Source organism: Glycine max, chromosome 4 (assembly GCF_000004515.6).
Source record: "Glycine max cultivar Williams 82 chromosome 4, Glycine_max_v4.0, whole genome shotgun sequence".
In the NCBI taxonomy this organism is placed as follows: Eukaryota; Viridiplantae; Streptophyta; class Magnoliopsida; order Fabales; family Fabaceae; genus Glycine; species Glycine max.
The window spans coordinates 15,830,897-15,857,880 of NC_016091.4; the positions used below are offsets into that span (position 1 = coordinate 15,830,897).

General features: G+C 38.4%; 1 protein-coding gene across 3 annotated transcripts; it reads left to right on the forward strand.

The window, feature by feature from the left end:
- The first annotated feature begins 21,840 nt into the window (after positions 1–21,840).
- LOC100792349 (transcription factor MYB33) lies at positions 21,841–26,642 on the forward strand. Of its 3 annotated transcripts, none has more exons than XM_006578333.4 (5): positions 21,841–22,062; positions 22,326–22,468; positions 23,267–23,631; positions 25,050–26,043; positions 26,408–26,642. In XM_006578333.4, exons 3-5 carry the CDS (start codon positions 23,284–23,286, stop codon positions 26,608–26,610), a joined length of 1,545 nt encoding a protein of 514 aa, XP_006578396.1. In that variant the 5' UTR covers positions 21,841–22,062; positions 22,326–22,468; positions 23,267–23,283; the 3' UTR covers positions 26,611–26,642. The 3 variants fall into 3 exon arrangements, with proteins under 3 accessions (XP_006578396.1, XP_025984009.1, XP_025984010.1); XM_026128224.2 differs by having other exon boundaries at positions 22,326–22,362; XM_026128225.2 differs by having other exon boundaries at positions 22,326–22,362; positions 26,420–26,642.
- The last annotated feature ends 342 nt before the right edge of the window (positions 26,643–26,984 follow it).

The following is a 26,984-nucleotide window of genomic DNA, read 5'->3' on the forward strand; positions in this document are numbered from 1 at the left end:
ACTAAATATACATGGTAGAAACCAACAGACTAGCAGAACCATAGGTCCTATGAATCAGGTGCCAATCTAAATAGAATACAATAACCCTGCACTGCTACCCTAATCAAAAAATAATGTTGATAAATTACTAGACCAATAGTTGTAGGGTTGGACAAAGCCTTTCTCCAGCTGTCTTCTCCGCAAATTCCCTTTAGTTGGGATTCTATCTTTGATCAATCGCCAAGCAAATGTTGTTGGTTTTAAAGGGATTTTGAGCTGCCATAGGTCCTCTAAAGCCTCATCCACAGTCTGATTTGTTGTTCCTTCTAGTAGCATACAGTATGCGCTCCTTGTAGAAAACTGGCCATTAGGTTCTGGTTTCCAAACCCAGTAGTCTGATGTCCAACGATCAATATGACCCCGCGAGATATCATCCAAGAAACTGGCTGCCGCTTGCTCTTCATTGTCAAAAAGGTGTTTTCTCCATTCAAGCTTCCATTCCTAAACATTTGCAGAGTGACATCCCATATCCTGAATAAGCTTTTGCTGTTGACAGGATATGTTATACAATCTGGGATATTTCGCCCTTAAAGGTTCCTGTTCCATGAGCCAGCAGTCCCATTTAACCCATGCAATTTTCTTCTGATCAAGGCCACCACCCCATAGGAACCTCCTCTGGATTTGGGTCAGTTTTTTCACTACCCTGTTAGGAATTCTGAAAAAAGAGAGATAGAAAATAGGAATAGAGGTTAGAGTTGCTTTTATGAGGGTCACTCTTCCCCCATAAGATAGATGTCTCTGCTTCCACCTAGACAATTTAGATTCAGTCTTTCTTAGGATTGGATCCCATAACCTACAGCACCTTGGATTAGCCCCGATTGGTATTCCCAAGTAAGAGAAAGGCAGAGGCATGATTCTGCAATTCAAATAACTGGCAACCTGCAATTTCCATTATTCAGATTGGCCCAACACCCCAAAGCTGCTCTTCCCATAATTTATTTTAAGTCCTGATGACAATTCAAAAGCCCTCAAAATCAATTTGATAGTCTTGACATTTTTCATAGTAACCTCCCCAAAGAACATAGTTTCTTGAAAAGAGGTGCCATCCAAAACTGGTCTGCTACTCATAGTTTCTTGAAATCTCTGCTGGAAAAAGCTACAAACTTCGATGGGAGTTAATCACCAGGTGAAAATATCGAGATATCTGACCCCCTCCTTAATCCAACGCGATCTCGCCTTCTGTCTCATTAAACACTCGTGAGCTTGGGCTGCTGACCGAAGATCTTGCTGCAGCTTCTTCCTTTTCATATTTTCTTGGGAAGTCAGCTGCCTGTGTTCAGCTTCAGATTCAAGCTTGTTAAGCTCAACTTCTAACTTCTGGACCCTTTTAACAGTGCATCACTTCATGTGCATCTTCAACACACACACAAACACACACACACATACACAACCACACACACACATAGCCACACACACACACAGAAACACACACACGCAGCCACACACACAGAAACAAACACACACACACACACACACACAGAAACACACACACACACACAGCCACACACACACACACACACACACAGACACACAAAAACACACACACACAGACACACACGCACAGAAACACACACACACACACACACAGAATTGGACCCTGAAAAAAGACATAAAATAGAGGTAATGTCGTTAAAACAACATTAATAAGAGTGGTTCTACCAGCCATGGAGATATTTCTCTGGTTCCATTTGCTCAGCTTAGTCTCAAACTTGCTTATAATTGGATCCCAGACCACCCTTCTTCTTGGATTAACACCAATTGGAATTCCTAAGTAACAGAAAGGAAGCTATAATAGTGCACAGTTAAGGTAGACAACAACAGAATTGCACCATTCCTCAGGTTGACCTATAGCACCAAACTGACTCTTTGCGAAATTAATTCTCAATCCAGAGACCATCTCAAATCTTCTGAGAATGACCTTCACAGCTCTGACATTCTTCATGGAAGCTTCTCCAAAGAACACAATATCATCAGCATACTGCAGAACATCCACAAGAACCTTGTTCTTCCCCACCAGGAGGCTTCTGAAGCAGTTTTGAGATACTGTTTCCCTCATTAGCCCTATTAGTCCTTCAGCCACTAAGTCAAAGAGTAATGGAGCCAAAGGGTCTCCTTGTCTCAACCCTCATGATACACACAGACCCTCATGATACACACACACACACACATATACCCAACCACAATAATAAAGCATAAGCACCCTTGAAACCCAGCATTTGAAATTAGTTACATAAACAACTGCTGATGTCTATATTTGTCTGTAATTGAATTTGACCTTTTGTATGTTCTTGTATGTGATCAGTGTAATTTTCTATATAAACAACTGTTGTTCATGGTGAGTGAACCTTAGATTCCCGTTTGAGACTGAATGCAATGATTCTTGCGGACAGTTTGCATTAGTCATTGTATTTAGTCTTGAATTGTCCGTTTGGACAGTTTGGGGAGACTGGTATTTTTATGTTACATTCATTCGTGATGGTTATTATTATTTTCATTAATTTGATTAAATTTCGGTTCAATGCATTTCAAGTTGTTCTCCGAGTGCAAACTTGATTATCGGGAAATTTATTTGACTGATGTCATGTCGTGTACTTGGAGACCAATGCGAAATGCTGCCGAAATTTAGTCAAATTTTTGTAAATAATGGTAACCCTAATGTTTGAAGCTAACATAAAAGACAGTTTTCCTAAATGGGATAGGGCCACACCTATAAATAAAAAAGTGAGATTTTCATGCATGGAATTGCTTAGATGGATCGAAGTTGGATGAATGAAAGTCGCATGAGCCCAGAATATGAGGATGGCGTCGAACAATTCTTGCAATTTGCGTCAAAAAGAGGTCGACCAAATGAAGAAGGAAAATATTATTGTCCTTGCATCAACTGTTTGAATGGAAGACGACAATTACTCGATGACATACGGGACCATCTATTGTGTGATGGGATTAAGAAGAATTACACGACGTGGATATGGCATGGTGAAGTCACAGACACTTTGAGTGGGTCCCAATCTGAACCGTTTGATGTAGAAACGGGAGATCGGTTAGAGGACATGATTCGTGACCTTGGACAAGAGTCTTTCCAGCAAGCACACGCCCCTGTGTATGAAGGATTGCAGAGTGATTCTAAGAAGCCTGTGTATGCAGGGTGCAAGAATTCCTTAACCCTGTTGTCTGTTGTGTTAAGTCTGGTTAATGTCAAGGCCAGGTATGGGTGGAGTGACAAAAGTTTCACCTCACTGCTTGAGGTAGTGCACAATCTGCTTCCAGAGGACAACACATTGCCTAAAAGTTACTATAAGGCGAAAAAGATATTGTGTCCGATGGGTATGGAGTATCAGAAGATTCATGCTTGCCCCAATGATTGCATACTGTACAGGCATGAATTCCAAGAAATGTTGAAATGCCCTATCTGTGGGACTTCACGGTACAATTAAAAAGCACAACTACAAATCTTTCGGAGTCATTTGGTTAATTTGTCTTGTCTCCTTCTGTGGTGGGGTTTTGTTTAATAATATTATACTTTTGCCTTCCAAAAAAAACTTATGACTGATCCTCTTTTCATTAATCCTATTTTCTATGTTGTTGTGTGTTATTGTATAAAAGATCATGGGTTCTCCACCTGCCTCCACTTCTCCTCCTCCTCCTCCTCCTCCTCCTCCTCCTTCGAACGCATCGGCTTCGCCGTCTGCCGTGAAGCGGACACGCAAAGCCTCACGTCTACGATCGTTGTCCACTAGACCACCTGGTGCTGAGAGACCAATGGTGCATGTTGATCCTGCTACCGAGAAGGCCGACGGTCCCTACAGGAAGAAATTAAGAACATATTTGGGGATTGTGGCTCGTGATAAGGTGGACGTCACCTACGAGAACTGGAAGGAGGTCTCTACTGCTCAGAAGGACCTGATTTGGGAGGATATTCAGGTATTTCTCTTTTCTTATTTGATTTTGTTTAATTAATAGCCAAAAAATAAATTATTGTAACAAATAAACTTTATTTGATGTTGTCAGGCGGAATTTGATATCCCAGAGGCTTCTGACAGTAGGACGAAAAAGAAGTTACTATAGACCGTGGGGGAGAGATGGAGACAGTTTAAATCAGACCTCACGAGGAAATGGGCCCTTGCAGCCGATCAGGACGGCGTCGAGGACACTGTCTGTGAGAAATACGGCATCAGCAAGGAAAAGTGGGTCCAGTTTTGCCAGACTCGCAGAGACCCTTCTTGGGAGGTATGTTCCTTGCCATTTAAGTTGTTTTTCATATTAAACATGATGTTGTTATACTTCATTCTACCCATTTCAAACAATATTGTTTAATTTTTTCAGGATGTGCGCAAGAAGGCACATGCCATCCAGAAGCAGAATATTGCCCCCCACGTTTTGTCTCGTGGGGGTTATGATTATTTGGAGCAGAAGCTCCTGATTGAGAAGACGAAGAAGAAGCTGGAGGAAGCTGCACAGTCAGGAAGCGTTGATGGCGTCATCGACCCTCCATCCCCGGTCAGACGCCACGTGAAGTGGAAGATGGCCCGCACGAAGAAGACAGAGGAGATGACGACTGAGGCCGCAAAGGAAATCGCTGAAAAGATTGTAAGTCATTTTCAACTAACCATTACAATTATGTTTCAATATTTTGAGAATGCCATGTACCACTGTGTGTTTTCTGTGCAGGATTCGTTTGAGGAGCAGGCCACACAGGGATCGTTCGTCCTCCATGGACGTCAAGATGTTCTCGCCGCTGCTATTGGACGTCCAGAGCACCCTGGACGTGTCCGTGCTGCTGGAGCTGGTGTCACCATCAAGCAATACTTTGGATCGGCTCCACGGACGTCCCGCGGCGCTTCCTCCCTGCCTCCTGACGAATTACAGCAGCTGACCCAGCAGATCAGGGACTAGCTAGAGGAGTCCATCACAGAGAAAGTGACGAGGCAAGTCAGGCATCCTTCAACCAGCTTCAGTCGCAGATGCAATCTCAAGGACTTGCAGTGCCTCCTGAGCCTCTGGTTGGTCCCTCCGGTCCTCAAGTGAGCACAAAGGGGAGTTGTGTTTATCCCTCAGGAAACGATCCTGAGACCGGTGACTCTGACAGGTGTGGCTTGTACATAGAAGCAGATCCTGCCCACCTGGTTGCCATGGGGAGAGTTTATGAGGGATCCACTGTTGTTTATAACACTCCTTTGTTGCTTGGCCAAGTAAAGGTGAGTGTGGAGGAGGTTACAGATGCAGATGCTCCAGTTCTTGTACCCACTGATGAGGTTTCCTTAGTGGGGCAGGCACTTCACACCTTCCTTGCTTGGCCGACACATCTGGTCAAGTCTTTATCACAGCAAGTACTTATTGTCCTTACTATATGTTTCTTCTTTTTTAAATGAATTCATTAAGCGTGCCTCAAATTAGGCTATTTAACTTTGTTTCATGAACAGGTAGCTGTGTCTCCGGCAAAACCACCTCCGAAGCCCGATCCGAAGGTCGATGATCCACTTTATCTGATGACATTGACCATCCCAGAGCTTTTCTTGAGGCCTTATCAGGTTAGATGGGATGCCATCGTGTTCGGGGACTTTAATCCAGATTTCCCCCTCTACATAAAGCACGAAGACCTCTCCGAAATCGCACACGGTGGTCAATGTCTCAGCATATCAGTGTTACAGTTGTGGATTCTGTAAGTCTTTATATAAAATGCTTTTAATTACCTAAGTTATGGCTTTCAATTCATAAATATTTAACTTTGACTTAACATAAACAGGCATCTCACTGAAACATGTATGCGAGTGGGGAATTCTAATATCTATGGATTCCTCGAGCCACAGTCCATTCAGAGGTCTGGGCAATCGCAGTTTGAGTCTGAAAGTTACATAAAGAGTTGGATGCATAGTTCACAACGCGATGTCTATCTTGGAGCCTACCTAAACGGGTAAGTCACAAAATAACTAAATTTAATTAATGTTTAATAATGTACTAACCCATTTTAGGTTCCACTGCAGCGGACACTGGCAGATGGTGGTCATCCTGCCCAAGGAACACCTAGTTGTCTGGTTTTGTTCATTGCATAACAGGCCAGACAACTACCTTAAGGGGATTATTAATAGGTTAGTGTTCTTTTCAATACATTTGCATTGTAATACCTCAACGTACAACACCAGTTTTTAATTGTTACTCATATGGAACAGTGCTATCAAGGGTCTTGATGATGCTCCACAGCCTAAATCAAAGGCTTCTGCTAGGTGGATTGTCGTCAAGGTACGCCATTTACATAAAACTTCCACTTATATATATTTCTTTATGTGTCTGTACACTAGTTGTTTAATTAATATCCAAATTTCATTATGTATTTAGTGTAATAGACAAAAAGGAAGTACTGAGTGCGGCTACTATGTGATGCACTGGATGTCCACCATCATTTTAGGAACTTTTAGGAATAATTGGGAAGCGGTAAGTTTATTTCAAACAAAATCGATTTATTTTAACGATCCTAGACCATTGGACCCAGAGAGATTACAAGCATTGTGGATCCAGTCGGCACAATTTTATCTCCGAGTTAGAGATCAGGCCTAGGATTTAGGGACATTATCTTTAGCTTTAGTTTACTTTGGTTTAACATTTTTTACATTTTCTATGTAACATGAACATTGAATTCATTTGATGATTGTTCTTTATGATAAATCAATTATTTGATGTTTATTAACATTAAAATTGCTTGAAAGCAGAATAAAATGTTTATTTGCTGTGAATTGGGCCTAAAATTGCATTTGACAGGTACAATTTTGGGTTTACTGTAAAAACAGAAAGTATATATAAAAAAAATACTTGAAAACAACATCGGTTATTAACAAAAACCGATGTTAATATCATAAACAACATCGGTTATTTACAAAAACCGATGTTGATATAAACCTTAACATCGGTTGTAAGAGAAAACCAATGTTAACGTTTGTATATTAACATCAGTTATTTGTGTATAACCGATGCCAGCATTTGTATTTTAACATCGGTTATCTGTAGATAACCGATGTCAACTCTTGTACATTAACATCGGTTAGTTATAAATAACCGATGTGAACATTTGAATATTAACATCGGTTATGTACACATAACCGATGTTATACACAAAGAACTACACCAAATAAGTGTATGCATCATCAACGTTGACATCGGTTTTCTAGCAAAACCGATGTTAATGGAATATATTAACATCGGTTATTAACATCAGTTTTTTTAAAAAACCGATGTTAATATAACATATTAACATCAGTTTTACTGGAAAATCGATGTCAACGTTCATCATGCGTACACTTTTTTTTGCTGTTGTTCATTGTGTTTAACATCGGGTATTTAGAGAACTGATGTTGTCATATATATGTTAACATCGGTTCTCCAAAATCGATGTTAACATTGATACATTCAACATCGGCACTTTCAACATCGGTTTTAGAACCGATGTAGAATGTTCTAAATAACCGATGTTGAAAGTGTATTTTCTAATAGTGAAATTTGGGTATTTATTAAGGACCTAAATCATATTTTAGCCTAAATAAAAAGAATCATAAATTTGACTCTAACCATTATTAATTTAAAAGTATTTTTAATCAAAAAATGTTAGTGTTTAGTTTGTTAGTGAGAAGGATTTGAACCCACAAATTCTTCCTCCCCCTTTATGCATTTAACCAGCAAGTCAATCTTATAACTCCTAATTTAAATTAAATAGCGTATATGCATTGACAATGTAAATGATTTTTACATAGTCATCCAATAAAAAATTACTTTGTGTGAGGTTGTGGATGATGCAAGGAGGAGGAGAAGGAGTTGCCTTTTGTTTAAGGTGGACTTTGAAAAGGTGTATGTCGCAATCCACCCTTCGACGGGAGGGTGAGGCGAAATTCAAGGGTGCGTCTTCCAAAGAAGGAAAATACGTGGGAGTCGCCAATAATGTTTATTCGAGGAAAATGTTAGAAAAATCGAAAAGGGGTCTGCGAATTTTAAGAATAAGGGTTCGGGAGTTGTTTACGTGCGGGGAAGATATTAGCACCTCACATGTCCGTCACAAGAGATGACAACCTTTATCATGTGTGTAAAATCGTGACTTCTATATTTATTTATTTTCCCGTTGTCATACCCTAATTTCGTCTGGGGACCATCTGTTTGGTGGGATGCGACCTTCGCATGACTGCTTCGAGGAACTTGACACCTATCGTTAGGCAATCCGTGAAGTTCCGCGACATGTCGAGAGTCAAAAGGAAGCATTATTGCGCTATCCGTAAAGTTCCGTAACATTCCAGAAGTCAAAGAGGGGATGATTGCGTAATTCGTAAAGTTTTGTGACATTACGGAAAGAAAACAAGTATCGTTACGTAATTCGTAAAGTTCCGTAATGTTACGGAAAAAGAATCAGCAAAAAAGGGCAAAGGGGGGTGTATTTAGTAAATAAGGGTGTGAAAATAGCAATCAGGCCCACTTGAGCCTTCCAGGATGTTTCAACAGAAGGCGGTGCCTTCTGGTGGAAGCAACCCAGCTCGCCTGGGCGACAACCACCTCCCTCTTTTCCCCTATAAGTTCTCACCCAATAGGTTCCCTGCTACAAGGCCATGATGAAAGACAATGATTGGTACCTCAAAGCCTTACACTGGGGCAATGAGGGGCACCGTGCATGAGCCTCAAGCGAACCTAGGGGATGATTAAAAGTTCTCACCCGTCGATGTTTTTAAACAAAAAAAGGTGGGGACAAACCCAGAAATTTCAATGGATTGATTAAACATCAAACGACTCCATTGCCGTCACTCCAAAGTGGTCAAGTGACTAAATCAAACAGAACACACACTCTGAGGGAGTTCCTGGAGAGATTTGCAAAAGATAGGATAAGGTTGCATGAATTATCACCTCTTTCAAAAGGACAGTCAATCTGTGTTTTCCAAAAAAAAAAATTAAATCAAAATCAAAATCACAAAATAGGGAAATATGTCATGAACATTGTACAACTTTCCATTGCATTGCATTGTTTCATATGAAATCCGCATTTACCAAATTTCACGACAAAGGTTGCATGCATCTGCATCCCTAAAAATTGTGTTAACTGCATAGATTTCTTACATCTAATGTCCAATCTTTTGATTTGGGATGATCAGCCCTCTCAATAAGTCAATCTTTTGTTTTCTCATAATGGTGGATCCTTGGGTACTAGTACCCTCACCTTCAGAGGACTACACGTCCTCACCTTCAGAGGGCTACACGCCCTCACCTTCAGAGGACTACACTTCCTCGCCATCAGGGGACTACACGTCCTCGCCTTCAGAGGACTGCACCTCCTCGCCTTCACCTTTAGAGGACTATACGTCCTTGCCATCAGAGGGTTGCACGCCCTCACCTTCAGAGGACTACACGTCCTCGCCTTGAGGACTACACGTCCTCACCTTCAAAGGGCTACACGCCCTCGCCTTCAGAGGACTACACATCCTCGCCTTGAGGACTACACGTCCTCACCTTCAGCGGACTACACGTCCTCGCCTTCAGAGGACTGCATGTCCTCACCTTCAGAGGACTGCACGTCCTCACCTTCAGAGGACTTCTCGTCCTCGTCTTCAGAGGGCTGCTCGCCCTCACCTTCAGAGGACTACACGTCCTCGCCATCATAGGGTTGCACGCCCTCACCTTCAGAGGACTACACGTCCTCGCCATCAGAGGGCGGGATGCCCTCACCTTCAGAGAGCGGCACGCCCTCGCCTTTAGAGGGTTGCACGCCCTTGCCTTCAGAAGGCAGTACGTCCTCGCCTTTAGAGGGCTGCATGCCCTCCCCTTTAGAGAGCTGCACGCCCTTGCCTTTAGAGGGCTATGCGTCCTTATTTTCAGTGTGCTCCATATCCACACCTTAAGAGAATTTAAGGTCCTCTGCCTTTAAATGCTTAACCGAGACTTGCGCTCCCAGTTAAGGGGCCAGTAGTTTCCTTTTATTAGTTCCTAGGCCACCCCCTGATATTGGAGGGCGACCAACTGTGCGAGCACAACCAGAAAGAGAGGCTATCACGCAGGTACTATGCATACCGGGGCAAGATTTCACTCGAGTGCGGATCATGCGCACCAACATGACCACTCTTACACAGATATAGATGGCGTTGCTACTTAGCAACATTCTGCCCAGCGACCGCAATGCCAATCTCCCCTTGCGGAAGTATCAGTTGGTCTGTGCCGTTCCGACATAGGTAAGTATGCATGTGGCTAAACTGATTTCTGATGTCATCCACTATTTGCAGTGATCGTGCCCATAAGACACCCAGTGGACCCAGAGAAGTCCAACAGAGCCCTAGGGTTTCCAGCTCTGGTTACGGGCCTCTGTCAGTCCTACAGGGTGCCCGTTCCCCCCAGCAAGGTCATGCCATCATGATATAGGTAAGTATGCACATCGCTCAATTGATTTCTGATGTCATCTATTGTTTGTAGGGATCGCGCCCGCAAGACACCCAGTGGACCCGGAGAAGTCCAACAGGCTCTTGGGGTTTCCAGCTCTGATTATGGGCCTCTATCAGTTCTACAGAGTGCCTGTCACCCCCAGTGAGGTCATCAGGCCCCCTCCTAATCGAGCTTTCATCAAGAAGTACTGCGCCCCCAAGCAAGCACAGGGCGAGACACCACAGCAGCTCAGGGATGGCCGACAGCGGGCAACCGACGTACCGTCACCACCTCTAGAGTTCACCTCAGCTCATCCACAAAAAGGTTAGAGCGTTGCCTATGATACATGGCCGACCAGCAGGCGACCAAGTCCAAAGCCAAAGGTAAGCAAAAGTATTAGGTCCGTGACCGACAAGTCATCACGCGTCCAGCTCAAGACGTTAAAGAAGCGCTACTAGGAGGCAACCTAGTACCTAGTTGCTCATGATCTTAGGAATTTAAATAAAACAAGCACAAGCTCGGAAGGTAGTCATACCTCACAAAATATATGTATGTATGTTTAGGTAGTGAAAATACCTTAGATATGCATGTATGTAGCAAAAAGATACCTCACAAAATATATATATGTATGTTTAGGTAGTGAAAATACCTTAGATATGCATGTATATAGCAAAAATACCTCACAATATATATATGTGTATGTTTAGGTAGCAAGATACCTTGGATATGTATGTATATAGCAAAAATACCTCACAAAAATATACATATGTTTAAGTAGTAAAATACCTCATGAAAAAAAAAACAAGAACAAAAAATATAAATTCTAGCTGAAAAGCCAACATGCTTTTGAAAAGAGATAACTTTCAGCTTTTCTTTGAAAAAAAATTCACTGATCATAACCAGTTTTTGAAAAAAAATGTGTATACACCTGAAGGGTGAATGCTGTGAAAATTTTCCCGAACGCCCAAAATGAATTCGGATGAATGCATGAATTGTTAAAAGAACATGTTTTGGAAACACTGGGTTGACTTAAATAGGAAAAAATGAATCATGAGCCCTAGTGTCACATGACCATAAAAACTTGATGCTTGAGTGTCCACATGGGTGCATGCATGACCAGTTTTGCATAAAATTTCCTAATTATCATTGTTGCGTGTGTGTCATGGAAATAATGTGGGACATCCCCTTTATCCCTGAACCACTGGCCAGACCAACACCCTGACATATATCATGTCCATCTATTCTACAAGCCTTGAGTCAAAGCCCCAATTCACCATAAACCTTGCCCTCAAAAGAAAAACAAAAAAAAAAGAGAAAATTCTCAATCAAAGATTGAGAGAAAGCAAAAAAGAAAAGAAAAAGGAAGGAAAATTCCTGATCAAGGATCAGAAGAAAACAGAAGAAATATGCAGAAAGGTCTTTGGACCAGACAATATCTGAACAATATAAAATTGTCGCCAAGTAAACAAGAAAAGAAAGGAAACCATGACCTAAAGTGGTCATCTCCCTTTGATTGCCAACCAAAATCCTGTGCGTCGATGACTTGTTCACCTCACACTAAACAAAAATAGAAAAGGAAAAGGCCAAGAACACTCAAAGCCAAATTTCCCACAAAAAACAAACCATTCCCAAGAAAAAGTCCTATTGATCCATGATCACGCATGTAATCTTTGATTTGATAGGAAATGATTTGCAAAATCAAGTCATGACATCTATGGTTCGAAATTAGGATGAAACACTTCTCTGTGTGAGATTGATACACTTTGAGTGATTTTCTTCTATTTTTGTTGGACCTAATGTTTCCTCTAAATGGTCGTTTAGAAACGAAATGCTAACATCCAAAATTTCATTTATGGTTATGAGAAAATTTCATCAGCATATTCTCCTTCCCCGGTAGACACATTGTTTTCATCCAAAAAGCATATGTTGCTCTGATCAGTTGGAAGTTTTGTCTTTTCACTAAAGCATGTTCGCATTTTAGTGAAGAAAACACCGAGACTATTTTAGTCTCACAGTTATCAAGAACTAAGTAGGTCTGAGTTCCTCATCACAAATTAAGGATACGTATGAGCAAGAGCCTCGCTTTTGTCGGCCGCCCCACAATCTCTGTCATACTGACCCTGAAGTCAGGTGACATGCGAAAATACCCAACTGGTTATCCGTATAAACATTCTTTCTGCTATCTGTAAGACTCAACGCCTGATAGTATGCAGAAACAAATTATGATCATCTGCACCTTTATCATCCAAAGACGACGAGTCCGATGACATGCGGGGGAACCATATGGTCCCGCACCTTTTGTCAACCAGAGGCAAGCGAGCCCGTTGACACGCAGAGACAAATTATGGTCATCTGCACCTTTGTCATCCAGAGACGGCGAGTCCGATGACATGCGGGGGAACCTTATGGTCCCGCACCTTTTGTCAACCAGAGGCAAGCGAGCCCGTTGACACGCAGAGACAAATTATGGTCATCTGCACCTTTGTCATCTAGAGACGACAGGTCCGATGACATGTGGGGAAACCATTTGGTCCTGCACTTTTTTCACCTTTTGTCATCCAGAGATGGTGGGTCCGATGACATGCGGGGGAACCATTTGGTCCCGCACTTGTTTTTACCTTTTGTCATCCAGAGATGGCGGGTCCGATGACATGCGGGGAAAACATATGGTCCCGCACTTTTTTCATCTTTTGTCATCCAGAGACGGCAGGTCCAATGACATGCGGGGGAACCATTTGGTCCCACACTTTTTTCACCTTTTGTCATCTAGAGACGGCGAGTCCGATGACATGCGGGGGAACCATTTGGTCCCGCACTTTTTTCACCTTTTGTCATCCAGAGATGGCGGGTCTGATGACATGCTAGGGAACCATATGGTCCCGCACTTTTTTTCACCTTTTGTCATCCAAAGACGACGGGTCCGATGACATGCTAGGGAACCATATGGTCCCGCACTTTTTTTCACCTTTTGTCATCCAAAGACGACGGGTCCGATGACATGCGGGGGAACCATTTGGTCCCGCACTTTTTTCACCTTTTGTCATCCAGAGATGGCGGGTCCGATGACATGCGGGGGAACCATATGGTCCCGCACTTTTTTCACCTTTTGTCATCTAGAGATGGCGGGTCCGATGACATGCGGGGGAACCATTTGGTCCCGCACTTTTTTTCACCTTTTGTCATCTAGAGACGGCGGGTCTGATGACATGCGGGGGAACCTTATGGTACCACACCTTTTTTTTCACTATCCAGAGACAATCAAGTCCGATAGCACGCGGAGACAAATTATGGTCATCCACACGCTTTTCTTATCTGTAAGACTCGACGCCTGATAGCACGCAGAGACTAACATCATCTTCTGCACCTTTGGTCATCCAGGGATAGCGAGTCAGGTGGCGGGCGGAGATACCTTATGGTCATCCGCACCTTTCATTGACCGAGGGAAACGAATTCGGCAGTATCAGGATGATGTTGGTCGTTCGGTGCGGATCATTTTCAAAATTTTTGCAGGTTTTTCCCCCTCGTCGTCCGGAAACATTCAAGTCCAGTGACGCGCGGAATTCTTCTCTGTTGGGCAGAGACGATTGGATGCAATGACAAAGGGAAGTGTCGTGGTTGTCCAACTTTGTCGTTTCAAAACACTGAAGTTTGTTGACGCTTCTGATGCCTTTTCTTTTCTTACTGAACGACAGGTTCCGCTGGCAAGGATATTGACCAGCCGAATGATGTTCCGCTTGAACGAAATTAGTGTCTTATCTTTACTTCCCTTTTATCTCCAATAAAAGACAAGTAAAGAGGGGTAACTGTCATACCCTAATTTCGTCTGGGGACCATCTGTATGGTGGGATGTTGTTAGATAAATGGCATCAGTTATCTTAAGAAGGGGGGGTTGAATTAAGATACAAAGACTATTACCCAATTAAAATTCCGCTCTCTCTTTTTAGATTAACAATGCACCCTTAACATGAATTACTCAAAAGACAATTCAGAATAAACTTCTTTAAAGAAAAAGATAAATCGCAATAAATAAAAGAAGTTTAAGGGAAGAGAGAAATGCAAACTGATTTATACTGGTTCGGCCACTTCCCGTGCCTACGTCCAGTCCTCAAGCAACCCACTTGAGATTTTTCACTCTCTTTGTAAGACTCCTTTTACAAAGTCTGAACCACACAGGGGCAACCCTTCCCTTGTGTTCAGGAATCCTTTACAACAAGAGACCCTCGGTCTCTTAATCCTTTTTTAGAAGTAAGAATAAGAGAAGAAGAAATCTCTCTTGAAAGAGATAGATTGTACAATGAAGATCAATCACAATTCCTTATTGAATATGCAAGTGTTTGACCAAGGAATCTTTGAGAGGATAAGACATTTCAATTCAGAAAAACTCTCTTAATCTTTTGAGAGGATAAAACTTTTTGAGCAATCAAAACTCTCTCTCATTCGTGTTTCCAAGTCACATATAAATAGACCTTTGATGGTCATTCATAAACCATTTGAATAGATGTGACTCTTGAAAGTTATTTTCAGAAAATCTCCTCTGGTAATCAATTACAGGATTTGTGTAATCAATTACAGGTTTTAAAATTTGAATTAAAATGTTTATTAACTGTTGGTAATCGATTACCAATATTGTATAATCGATTACACAGTCTAAAATTTGAATTCAAATTTTTAATAGCTGTTGTAAACATTTATGGCCACTGGTAATCAATTACATCCTCTGGTAATCGATTACCAGAGAGTAAATCTTTTGAAAAACACTTTTTAACTTAAATTACTTGGCCAAACCTTTTGCTATATCAAATAGGAATTCCATTCCTAACATACTAGTTATCATCTTGATGTTGTGGCTTGTATTCTTGAATCATTGTCTTGAATTTAAACTTGAAAAGCTCATTTGCATCATTTGCATCAAATCATCATGATCATCATCAAAAAACCAAAGTCATTTGCTTCTACAGATGCGACCTTCGCATGACCGCTTCGAGGAACTTGACACCCATCGTTAGGCAATCCGTGAAGTTCCGCGATATGTCGGGAGTCGAAAGGAAGCATTATTGCGCAATCCGTAAAGTTCCATAACATTCCAGAAGTCAAAGAGGGGATGGTTGCGTAATCCGTAAAGTTTCGTGACTTACAGAAAGAAAACAAGTATCGTTACGTAATTCGTAAAATTTCGTAACGTTACGGAAAAAGAATCAGCAAAAAAGGGCAAAGGGGGTGTATTTAGTAAACAAGGGTGTGCAAATAGCAATCAAGCCCACTTGGGCCTTCCAGGGTGTTCCAACAGAAGGCGGTGCCTTCTGGTGGAAGCAACCCAGCTCGCCTGGGCGAGCTGGGCGGCAACCACCTCCGTCTTTTCCCCTATAAATAGGGGAAAGAGGGCAGAGCAAATTGGTTCAAACCTCTTGGTATCTGAGATTCACTTAAAATTAGTGAGAAAAATTGTTTCCGTGAAGAAAATCCAAGTCGAGGCGCTTCCGTAACGCTTCCGAGACGTTTCCGTGGGCGATTTCGTGAAGATTTTCCACCGTTCTTCATCGTTCTTCGGTCTTCAACCGGTAAGTTCCCGAAATCAAGCCTTTCAATTCATTCTATGTGCCCTTAGTGATCCCCACTTGTTTCACGTGCTTTTATTTTTATTTCGTTTTTTTTTCGTACCCCCTTTTGACGTGCTTTAATCATTTATTTAAATCGTTTTCTCGCCTAATCAAAAATAAAATAAATTTTCAACGATCATTTGAGTTGTAATATCTTTTAATCTGTTAGAATAAAATTCGACCGATCTTTCACGCCGTAACCACGTTTAAAACCAAAAAGAGGCATAATAATAATATAATAATAAAAAAAATATCTTTAAATAAAATAATCAAAAAAATTAATCGGACGTTTTCCTTTAAGATTTTCTTTCTTAATCGAATTGACTAATAACCAAAGTGAAACTAAGGCTAAAATCAACTCACAAATCAAGCTTTTGTCATCACCTAAAAACCATTTTGAGGTCCAACGCCTTAAAATGGTCTTCTTTGCTTTTATCAAACGTAGACTTTTAAAAGCCTAAAATCAACATATAATGTTGTCAACTCTTTCAAAAAAACCAAGAGATCATTAATGGTCCAATGCCTTAAATTTTTTCTCTCCTTTCAAGAATCAAAAGATCATTTAATGGTCCAACGCCTTAAATGACCTTTTGTTCAGTCAAAATATATCTTGCAAAAAAAGATAAAAACAAACTTAACCAACGTTTAGTTTTCAAAGAACTACGTAGGTCTGATTTCCTTAAGGAATACGTAGGAGCAAGGGAAACACCCTTGTCGACCACAAAAAGATAAAAATACAAAAAAAGGCGTAAAAAGGCATAAAACGTAAAAGGGAAAATAAAACAATTTGAAGTTATATTTGCACACTTGATTAAAGGCTGTCGTCCCTTGTGACGGACGCGTGGGGTGCTAATACCTTTCCCGTGCGTAAATACAACTCTCGAACCTTTCACACTTAAAGTTCGTAGACCACGTCTTTTCCGGTTTTTTTCCGGCGTTTTCCTCGAATAAACGTTGGTGGCGACTCCGTACATTTTCCTTTCTTGGAAGACGCACCCGTGAGTCTCGCGTCGCCCTCCTGCCGAAGGGTAGGTTGCGACACCCTTTTTTATGTTTTCTTACTTTTGGGGGTCGACAAGAGCGTTGCCCTTACTCCTACGTATCCTCAAGTGCGATGAGGAACTCAGACCTACATAGTTCTTTAAAATCAAGAAAGTTTGTGCATTGAGTTGATTTTAGACTTTTTAAAGGTTCATTTTAACCAACAAAAATAAAAGAGACCGTTAAGACGTTGGACCTTGAATGGATTCAAGCGACTTTTATGGACAAAAACTCAATTACATGCTTATTTCATCTTGATTTCACTTATTAACTTTCAATTTCATTAAAAGATGATTTGTGATGTAAATGATCGGTCAAAACTCAATTTACAAGAAGAAAAAAGATTATTGATGGTAGAAGAATGAGATGAAGATGTGCAAAGCAACAAAGAGGACCCCTAAGGGTGCATAGATCGAATTCGAAACCTTAAAATAAATACTAACCGGATGACGAACAAAGAACACTGAATGAAGAACGATGTAAAAGTCGATTACGATCGCAATTCGGTAGCGCCTTGGTCTCATTTTTTCCTTCTTTCTTCTCCTTCACTCTGATTTTCACTGAAACCTTTCAATGTTTGAAAGCTGAACCCCTTCTTCAGCCCCCCTCACGCCTATTTATAGGAAATGAGGGGGTTTAGTTGATCTGCAGCTTGCCCAGGTGAGCTGGTTAGTTCACCCCTAAGCTATTTGGGGGCATAGGCGAGCCAGAGGCTAGCCTGGGTGAGAAGGGTAAAAAAAAAAACTTAAAATGACCATTTTGCCTTCCCTTTTGGGTATTTTTCGTATTCTTTATCAAAACGTCGAATAATCTTTCGTCTTGTGTAGCAATTGATGTCGAACAGCTCAATTCGGCTAGTGAGAATCAAAACGTTAGCGAATGATAGTCCCCGGACAAAATTAGGATCTGACAACATACAAATTGATTTTGTGAGAATTTTTATTCTATATGCTACATAGATTGGGTTTTCATGAAAATTAGGTCAAATGGATGAGAGAGTGGCTTGAGCCTTCTTGATTTTCGGTGCTGGTGAAAGGTAGTCCACCACAAGAGTTTAAATGTCAAAGGGGTCTCCGTCAAGGGGATCATTTTGTGACATTTCTCTTCTTAGTGGTGGCAAAAAGCTTGAATGGTTTGATGAGAGAAGCTAAAGAGAAAAAATTGTTTGAAGGGTATTCGATGGGAGTAGAGATTGTGTAATTAACTTACTACAATATGCGGATGATACAATCTTTGTTGGGGATGTCAATGTGAAAAATGTGATCACTATCAAATCTATTTTGAGAATGTTTGAATTAGCTTTTCGGTTTGAAAGTGAATTTTTTTAAAGAGTAACCTTGATGCATGCGTGGAGGGTCAAAGTTTAGCATCCTTGTTTCCTAGATTACTTCTCATCTCGGTTCAAAAGAATACTCTTACTGGGAACATGGGGTGTGGAGGGATGGTAGGTGGTGTTGGGATATCAAGGGGAGAATAAATACTTTTGAGTGGGAGAACGTCCTTATCCAACAATTGCACACGGTTTTAAACAAGTTCCAAGTTCATCTCTCTCGTTTGGACTCCCGGTGGAGGAAAAACAACTCGAATGGTTTATGGATCACGTGTTGCTTGCATGGGTCGCACTAAACTCATTCAACTATTCTCGGCAAGGTATTGGCCTGATATTAGCAAAGCCTTGTGGCAGTGGGGGCAGGTTTCTATTGGTGACGGATTTTGTATTTCAGTGTTTGGGAGGGACACTGGTCGGTTGGTGGGTTTCTAGCCTCGGGTTACCTTTTATTCTTGTTTTTTGTTGGCCTCTGTTCTGATCCCTTGGATTATTGATTATTCTTATTGTTTATTTTATAATAATATTCAATAATCAGAGGGCTTTTGTCAGTTCATTATGGACTTGCCTTGTATTTTTGGTACTTCTGATACTTTTTATAATTAAGTATTCTATTTGCTGATTTTTTTTTTAAAAAAAAGCCTATGCGATAAATTTAATGACTTTTATAATTATAACTTTTATTAAATTTTTTTAATCAGTTGATAACATAAATTATTTTATTTTGAGATTGTGATGTGTGTTCCTTTTATCTTCTGAGATTGTTTGCATCATTGTTGGCTAAAAATAGGGATGGACAAAACGAACACAACACACATTTCAAGAGCAAAAGTAAAATCAAACGTAAGGGAAATATACTTTTTCCTTATTTTCTTCATTTTCTAATTTTATTTTCAACTGCACGCCAATTGTCATGATCCACGCCTGGACGCTTCACACTTATATGGTGCTCTCTACATTGTAAGTACTAATTTTTTTTTAAATAATATTGTCATGTGTAATTATGTATGTTATACTCATCAAATATGTAAAATAATTGTATAAAATAAATATAAGTACGTAGCTCCCCGTTTTGAAGTGAAATTTTAGCTGGTATTATTGCTTTGCTTTAATCCATTTTCATAAGTTTAGGCTCAATTTATTTATAATTTGATGCATGTACACACTAATGGCTAACTGATATTGGGATAAATAAAATAATTATAAACTGAATTGAAAAAGGACAAAAACCTTCTGCAATTTAATTGCATTAGTTTTAGACAGCTCTTTGGTATGCATACATTAAGAAATTGAATAAAATGGAAAAGTTTTTATTGGAATTGATGAGATGAGGCTGAAAATTTTTAAATACTAATGTGATTAACTGATTATTGGATCAATTGAAGATCATGTCAAATTTTACTTTGAAAAAGGATAAATTTATAACATTATTCATCTTATCATAATTATTTTGAAAAGAGTAATAAGATATGAATTTTTTTATTAAGAAAATACAAAATTTATTAATTTATCAACAACTAAAAATAAAAAATAAAATAGTTATTTTATTAGAAAATATAAATTTTTTTATTAGAAAAAAAAATATAATTTAAATATTTATCCAGGATTAAAAACAAATTTTATCCTATTTTTTTACATGGTTATCTCTTATAATTGACGCTTCTTATCTTTATTCATAAATTGAATTTTATTTTTTTCTAAAAAATTATCAAGTAATCATGTATCATATATAAACTATTTATCTAAATTAGAAACATTTATTTATCATAATTTTAATTATAATATAATTTATATATTTAAAATTTTTATTTATTATAAATTTTGATTAAATAAAATAAATATTTATTCTTTGTATTGCATAGGCTAAAATATTAATTACAAATAAATGTGATAAGTACCCAAGTACTTGGAAATCCTTCTTTAAAAGCTAGTCTTTAATGAAAAAAATCAAGCCTCTTAAGTGCTTCACCGATCATTCCATAATACTCAGTCTAGGGTTTAGGCACCTCGTAATCCCTGAGTTCCTATTATAAAACTGTGCCTCAGAGTCTATGTCCTAAATGGCTACACTCTATGATACTATCTGTAGATAACCTTTTTTAGATAGATAGAAATAAACATCCCATGCACTCAAAAAACCCTCAAAAGCTAGTTTTTCAAGGGGAGGTGGGGGAGGAATCAAGTGACTTAAGTACTCCAAAAAATATACATTAGTTGATATTGTAAGACTTAAATATCCTTATCAAAATGTATATATATGAAAAGGATTTTAAACTTTGTAACATTTTCACTAGAGTAAATTACAACAATAATCTCTTAAGTTTTGTACAAGTACCCTTCCTTATTTTTTAATTATTATTTTCACCTATAGGGGATGTTAATTTAAGGTTTGAGGAGGTGTCAATATAATGTTCTCACACATATAAAAGAATATTAGTATAATATTTTTAAACTTAAAGATGAGTTAGTGTAGAAAAAAAAAAAAAGAGTTTATGTGTAATTTGATAAAAACTCAGTTGGAAATAATTTTTGTAATTTCTTCCTTTAACTAAATACATTTTCTTAATAAATTTAAATATATAGTAATTTATTGAAGAACCCAATTAAGAGAGATATTATTGTCATTATTAAAATTTAAGATCTATTATGATTAGTTAAAGTTAGAATCGTTTCCTTACATAAAGTTTAGTCAATTTTAAATTTAAGACCTATGATTAGCTCAAAGTCTATCATACTTTCTTTAAACCAAGTTCAATCATAATATGAGTTTAGTTATAAATATACTTTCTCTACACAAAATCATTTTTAAAAGTTTAAAACTTTATAAGTTCATAATAAACAGTTGAACCCGATTAAAAATAATAATAAACGGTTGAAAATTCGCAACTCTTTTTAAGTATATAGGCTTCACATGACAAATGCCTTAAAAGACTAATCTTAGTCATTACTTAAAATGTTTAAAAACCAATTTATTAAAGAATATATTTCTAGTATTTCTTGTTGTTATACACATTAGATAAGAGATTAAAGTCACAATCAAATTTATATAAATGAACGTTAATAATACAGTTTTTTTCTCAGAGTATTCTCTGGTTCGGTTCAGTTAGAAATAAATTTGTCGGAAAATTGAGATCCATTTAAACGATATTTTTTTCACTAATAAATATATTTTTATATTTCAGTTCAATACTCTTCCTGCAGACATATTATAAGATCAAATCCTTGATAACATTAACAGTCTTTTAACACATTCTGCTTTAACATATTTATCATTATTGAATAAAAATTATATGACTCTTATTGAATACTAAATGAAGTTCTTTAAAAAGAATATCACACCCATGTCATGCATTGAAAACTTCCATAAATCTTACATAATTACAAGAGTATGATTAAAGAAACTCAATAAATAATCTCATTTATATTTCATAGCAAGCAGATAAATGAGTTTGGGATTGGATACAGAGAGAGAAATTGGAACTTGGAAGGTTCATTTCATGATATCTTCACTTGGCATTTCCTTTTTCTTCACTCTTTCTCTCTCTGTTTTGGTTTTTTTTTTTCTTAACCCTTTTCTCTCTCTCTCTCTCTCTCTCGTTCTGCATGCGAGTGTTGGCATGAGTGAGTGTTCGAGGCTTTGATCTCATGTTCTTCTCTCTTCCCTCGGATCCTTTTCCAACTACGGTTATGCTCCAATTCCCATTCCCATTTCTCATTTTTTTCGTTCTCTGAATCTGAATTCTCAATTCCATATTATTATTAAAATTATTATGATCATTGTTATTATCATCATAGGAGCTTCAATTATGAGACAAATTCATTATTGTACATCCCCACTGTGTCTCTGTGTCTGTAATTGTTGCATGCAATTGCATCACTCTATTGGGTCTAAATTTTTTTATATTTGATTAAGTTTATTTATTTTGTTTTTCATTTGTGAATTTCAGGGACACAGACACAGTTTTCCTACAGTTTATAACACAGGTTCAGCTTCTCTTCCAGCAAGAAAAAAGATTCTTCTTTATTGTGAATTTCAACTAAAATCTTTGGATTTTAGATTTTAGCTTGAATACTCTCACGTTCTGTTCAGGTATTATTATTTTTGTTGTTGTTGTCGTTGTCGTTGTTAAGATGTGATGTGGCAGTTAATTTCGTTAAAGTGTTGAACGTGAAATTTGCTCTTTTGATCATTTTATTGATTTTGTAATAATTGCATGCTATAATTGCTGTAACCAGCATTAGGGTGATGGGGAAAGTGACTTTGTGTTTTAGGTATGCTTTGTAGATGGAAATTTATGTTTTATTTTTCCTTCTCCAAGCAAAAGGGTTATGCAACTCATGTTCCTCTGTGTGTTTACTTCTGATTGGGTAAGAACAGTGAATGTGATTTGAAATTGTAATAATCATACTTTACCTGGTTTCATTTTTGGGGTCTGCTTTCCTGATTCAGAGGAGATCATCACTGGTTTTCACGATTAGGTAGAAACTTATATTGTTAGAAATTTTATGCATACTGCTTTACTTACCCTCTACGATCTCCAATTTTATGAAAGGATGGGTGTGCTTGGATTTGATGGTGCTTTTAGTTTTAATTGTTTCCCGTACTGTTTAAGAATTATGGTAGCTCTGTTTGTTTTTGAGGCACCTTGATAAAGGTCATTTCTGGTTTTCTTCTTTATTGTCTATATCATTGAATATCACTGCACTTGTGTGTTGATGTGTTATACAACCTGGTCCACTGCACAAAAGTAAGATCTGGGGGAGGGAAGAGAATGAAAGGGAATTTACTGAGAAATTTAGGATTTATTTATTTATTTTTTGGACTTTTCTTCGAGTTTTGTTTTACATTTTTTAGTACTTTAATATGTGATTCAAAAACTCCTTGCAGATAATATTATTAAAGAGATGAGTCAAATGACAAATGAGATTAACTACAATGTGCACTGCAATGATCAAACTGGGTCACAGTTAAATGATGAGGGCAATGGAGTAGGTATGGTTCTGAAGAAAGGGCCATGGACAGCTGCTGAAGATGTTCTTTTGGTGAACTATGTCCAGAAGCATGGAGAGGGGAACTGGAATGCTGTTCAGAAGTACTCAGGCCTGTCTCGTTGTGGAAAAAGTTGTAGACTGCGATGGGCCAATCACCTAAGGCCAAATTTAAAGAAAGGAGCATTTACCGCAGAAGAGGAACGGATGATTGCTGAACTCCACGCCAAAATGGGAAACAAATGGGCACGCATGGCGGCGCACGTAAGCAGACTGTGTATTTGTCGTTGCCTTACGTATTTAGTTATCTTTTTTCAATTTGTTGTTTCTCTCCCTTTTTGCTAAAATGCATGAATTCTATTTGCCATTCATGATGTCAGACCTTTTACTCCTTCCTTGTATCGTCTAGCAAAGGACTTCATATGACAACTGCGTCATCTTTTCTATTTGACTTGTCCCTTACAGTATGAAACAAGCTAGTTAGATTTATGAATCTCAGCGCCATTCAACAACAAAACATATGGATGAACAAATGAAACTTCTCATGAGAATAATCTGCATATTGATGGTTACATTGAAATAACTGATGTAGAGGATGACTCTAATGTGGCATAATACAGTTCAGTAGTCATTTAGTAAGATTCTGTGTTTAACATAATGCATTCTGTATAAATCATTAAATGCTGCTACATTTTAGTGTGGCAAATCTTTCACAATAGAGAGCCTTGCAACATCTTTCTAGGTTGTTCTTGATATCATCATGTCTGTTTAGCGAAAGTAATCAGTATTATGGTAGTGTCCTAAATGACACTCATCTCTGAGCATCTGTTTGAAATTTGTCTACAAATCACTGTTAGTTCTATGTTAGATACGAAGATACACTAACATTATTGCAAATTAGCTTAATCATATTTTTACTCTACAAATATTAGAAAATAGCAAAAACTGTTAATGCTTAATGTGAAAAAGGTTACCTATGCCACACTGGTTTTTTTTATGGTCGATTGTTGCTTAACAAAAATGACATAAGGTAACATGAAAAACTAGGGAAATGACAATCATATCAATTTTAAAATACATTCAATTTTTTTTTCTAGAGATTGCATTTATTGTGAAATAACTTGTAGATTTCTTTTCTTGCATATCACCCAAGATTGACACCAAAAATTAGTTTCTTGCTAACGTCCTTCACCTTTTCTTTCAGTCCAAAACACCAACCTTCTCTCTTAAAATTATGTTATCAGTGAGTCTTACAAAGTGCTTCCCCTGGCCTTTAAAATCATGAAGCTGCTGTTGCCAGGGGGAAGGGGGATCCTCCACATGCAATTTCCCCATTCTTATGTAGATTCCAATATTGGTATTCCTCCCCCCACCCCCCTACCCAAAGAAAAAGTTAAATATAAATAAACCAGAATGTTCAGACGAGTTAAAGAATTTTTATAAGGACAGAAATTATTGAGTTGAAAGAAAAAACAGATGAGTGATTAATGAGTAAAAAGAAGAGAATAATAAAACAAAGGAGAACATTTTTTGTCTGAGTGAGAAGCTGGAACTACCCCTTACAAATGGAAGAGGAGGCTAGCAATTTCTATATACATATATTTGTTTTTCTGTTATCATTATGATGTATTCATTTTCTCTATCCATGATGATTTATACTGATTGATTTCTTTTGGTTTTAGTTGCATGGTCGTACAGATAACGAAATAAAAAATTACTGGAACACTCGGATGAAGAGGCGGCAACGGGCTGGCTTGCCACTTTATCCTCCCGAGGTACTTTTGCAAGCATTTCAAGAGAGAAAGCATGGCCAAGGTACTGGTGAAATTAGTAATGGTGATGGAGGGCATCATGATTTCTTGAAGAAAAACAATTATGAGATACATGATGCAATATTTGACAGTCTGAAGGAAAATCAAGGAATCTTACCTTTTTTGCCTGACCTTCCTGCTATTTCTGCTAATAGCTTTCTGCCAAATTGTCTTGGTTCTCCTCCATATTGTAATTTTTTGCCATCAACATTACCTAACCATGATCATTTTCAAGAGTCAACCATGTCTTTTATTGGTTCCAGTGAATTGAACAGCAATGAGTTTTATCCATTTGACCGTATTAAGGATAATAATTCTGATAAGATTTCAGAATCATTTGGATTGTATTCTCCCCTTGATCGTGGTGCCTCCTCACATGGCTCAATTTGTTACAGCCATTCACTATCGAATGGCAATTCCTCTACTTCTAAGCTGATTTCTGAGGCTGCAAAGTCAGAGCTCCCTTCACTCCAAATTCCAGAAACCGAATTTGGTTGTTGGGGTACCTCTCCCCCACCTCCATTGAATGAGTCTCTTGATGTTTTCATTCATTCTCCTCAACCACCTAATGCACTAGACTCAGGTTCTTCACCACTTAATAGTGGCTTGCTTGATGCATTACTTTATCAAGCAAATACTCTTGGTTGTTCAAAGAATAATTCTTCTGACAAGAGTTTAAATTCTTCAATTGCAACTCCTGGTGACAGAGCTGAGAGTTCTGCTTTGAACATGTATGAGACAGAATGGGAGGATTATGCTGACCCTTTATCTCCCTTTGGAGCAACTTCAATCCTGAATGAGCATCCTGTTGTTAGCACCAATGGAAACTCATGGGATGATTGGGAACTTTTTCAGACCTTTAGTGGTTAGTACCTTCTAGTGTGGTATGATGAAGGATGATATTTGAAAAACATTCACAATTTTTTTAACACATCCACATATATCTTTGGCACTGCAAAACTTGATTATTTTTAAGATTGCTTGTTTTACTTGACAAAGCTTAATAGTGTCATGCACATTCTGGATCATAAAAATGTTGACTTATCCTAAATAAATTACGAATTAACTGATTTTCTATCCTCTATCCTGTGGAGAGTTTTTCTCACGGGAAATTCATTATGAATTTTGATGAAAATAAAGTTGGTAGATTTTCCCCTTAATTCATGAGTTAAGTTTGTCAGTTGCAACATATCTATTGTGATTCCTTGCTGATTTTGAGATTTGGTTAGCAAATTCTGCAGGCAACAATGAGAGATTGCAGTCAGTTGACCAGGTTTGGGCCCCTAAGAGTGGAAATCAATCCATGTCTCTGTTGAATCTCACTCTGCCAGATGTCTTGATAACTTCAGATTGGCACGAACTGTATTCTGACCACGATAGCATGAACCAAGCTGTCATGACTGAAGCTAGTGATGATATCAGTGGACAGTAAGCATGTGGTTAATGGAACTTACGCTTCAAGTACAGGAGCTTATTTCTTGCGATTGGATTAACATTCTTCTTCTTACAATTGTCTGATCTTCATTCAGAAAACTGCTGAATGTATGATTCAAAACTTTTTGTTATCCATTTATTTTACTCTTTAATAAGGGTAATCTGGTGTAACATCTCCTGTTCTGAGAGTTTAGTATGGGTCAGAAACTTGGGTCTTTCTATTGTAGCTTTATAAATTCTTTCTTTGTTACATTACTATGCACCGTCTTCAAACTCTTTAGGACAAATTGCTTTGACAGGTTTTAGAATAGTTTGTAGAATAACATTGTACTTTAAACTTTGGACAGCATGCAGCTCAATGCAGTGACAAAT

What these genes read in the sequence shown, in the direction of transcription:
- LOC100792349 (XM_026128224.2), top strand. Translation starts at nt 22,024, where the DNA reads ATGTTCTTCTCTCTTCCCTCGGATCCTTTTCCAACTACG. An exon ending in CGGATCCTTTTCCAACTACG is followed by an intron (nt 22,063 to 22,325) that starts GTTATGCTCCAA and finishes TGTGAATTTCAG; the next exon opens with GGACACAGACACAGTTTTCC. An exon ending in TCCTACAGTTTATAACACAG is followed by an intron (nt 22,363 to 23,266) that starts GTTCAGCTTCTC and finishes AACTCCTTGCAG; the next exon opens with ATAATATTATTAAAGAGATG.